At 39.5% G+C, this 1,331-nt stretch overlaps 1 protein-coding gene across 1 annotated transcript; it reads left to right on the forward strand.

Annotated features, from left to right (window-relative positions):
* Positions 1-12: 12 nt before the first annotated feature.
* Positions 13-1,257, forward strand: LOC107080739 (gastrula zinc finger protein XlCGF57.1-like). The gene has a single exon (XM_015368946.1). The coding sequence runs from the start codon at positions 49-51 to the stop codon at positions 1,213-1,215; it is 1,167 nt and encodes a 388-aa protein (XP_015224432.1). The 5' UTR covers positions 13-48; the 3' UTR covers positions 1,216-1,257.
* Positions 1,258-1,331: the final 74 nt, after the last annotated feature.

Genomic DNA, 1,331 nt, shown 5'->3' on the forward strand with positions numbered 1-1,331 from the left:
AAAGAAGAGCAGCTAAAGCCAGAAGATCCCTGGACTAAAGAGGAAACCATGGAGCTCCCCATCAGTGAGCAGGAGGAGCAGCTGCTCCTCAAGCAGCAGACTGGAAAGATAGGAGAGAAACCTCTCCCCAATGATATGACGGAAAGCTCTCTGGACAAAGATCATTCAATGTGTTACATGAGAAAAAACAGAGGTAACATGATTTATGAATGTCTGTCCTGTGGAAAAAGTTTCATCAAGAAATCTCACCTTGAAGCACACATCAGAACTCACACAGGAGAGAAGCCTTTCTCCTGTATGATTTGTGACACAAGATTTAATCAAAAAGGTGCTCTGACTGCTCACATGAAATGTCACTCAGATGAAAGACCTTTTTCCTGTGATACATGTGGAAAAACATTTAAAAGAAGGAGTGTTTTGAATCAGCACCTGAGAGTACACTTACGAGAGATTTATAAATGTCTGTCCTGTGGAAAACACTTCCCTACAAAATCCCATCTTCATAAACACGTCAGAATTCACATAGATGAGAAGCCCCTATCCTGTTCAATTTGTGACAAACATTTTACTCAAAAATGTGAACTGACCTCTCACATGACAAGCCACTTAGATGAAAGGCCTTTTTCTTGTAACACCTGTGGAAAACTCTTCAAAACAAAAGATGGTTTAAAACAGCACATCAAAGTCCACACAGGTGAGAAGCCTTTCCTCTGTTCGATCTGTAGCAAAAGGTTTACTTCAAAAGCTACTTTGACTTATCATATTAGAAACCACACCAGTGAAAAGCCTCATGAATGCAAGTACTGTGGAAAAGGCTTCAGCAGTAAAACTGCCCTTGATAGGCACATCCAAATTCACACAGGGGAGAAGCTCTTCTCCTGTACGATTTGTGGCAAAAGTTTTACTGAATATGGTCATTTAAATTCTCACATGACGACTCACTCAGATGAAAAGCCTTTTTCCTGTAAGAGCTGTGGGAAAACTTTCAAAAGAACAGATTCTTTAAAAGAACACAGCAGAATCCACACAGGTGAGAAGAATCATAAATGTCTGTCCTGTGGAAAAAGCTTCCTGAAGAAATGCTATCTGGAGAGACACATCAGAACTCACACGGGTGAGAAGCCTTTCTCCTGTACAATTTGTGGCAAACGGTTTTCTGTAAAAGCTAGTTTGAGTCATCACATTAGCATCCATACAGCAGGGGTAACCAATTAAAAATCAGCAGGTTCAAATAAAGAAAATCATCAACCAGTAAAGGTCTGGAGACATTTTTATTTATCTGTTACTAATTAGAATTTAACACTGAAGTGTTTATGCATCCATGTTATACA

The sequence above is a fragment of the Cyprinodon variegatus genome, unplaced genomic scaffold, assembly GCF_000732505.1.
Source record: "Cyprinodon variegatus isolate N-32 unplaced genomic scaffold, C_variegatus-1.0 Scaffold2270, whole genome shotgun sequence".
In the NCBI taxonomy this organism is placed as follows: domain Eukaryota; kingdom Metazoa; phylum Chordata; class Actinopteri; order Cyprinodontiformes; family Cyprinodontidae; genus Cyprinodon; species Cyprinodon variegatus.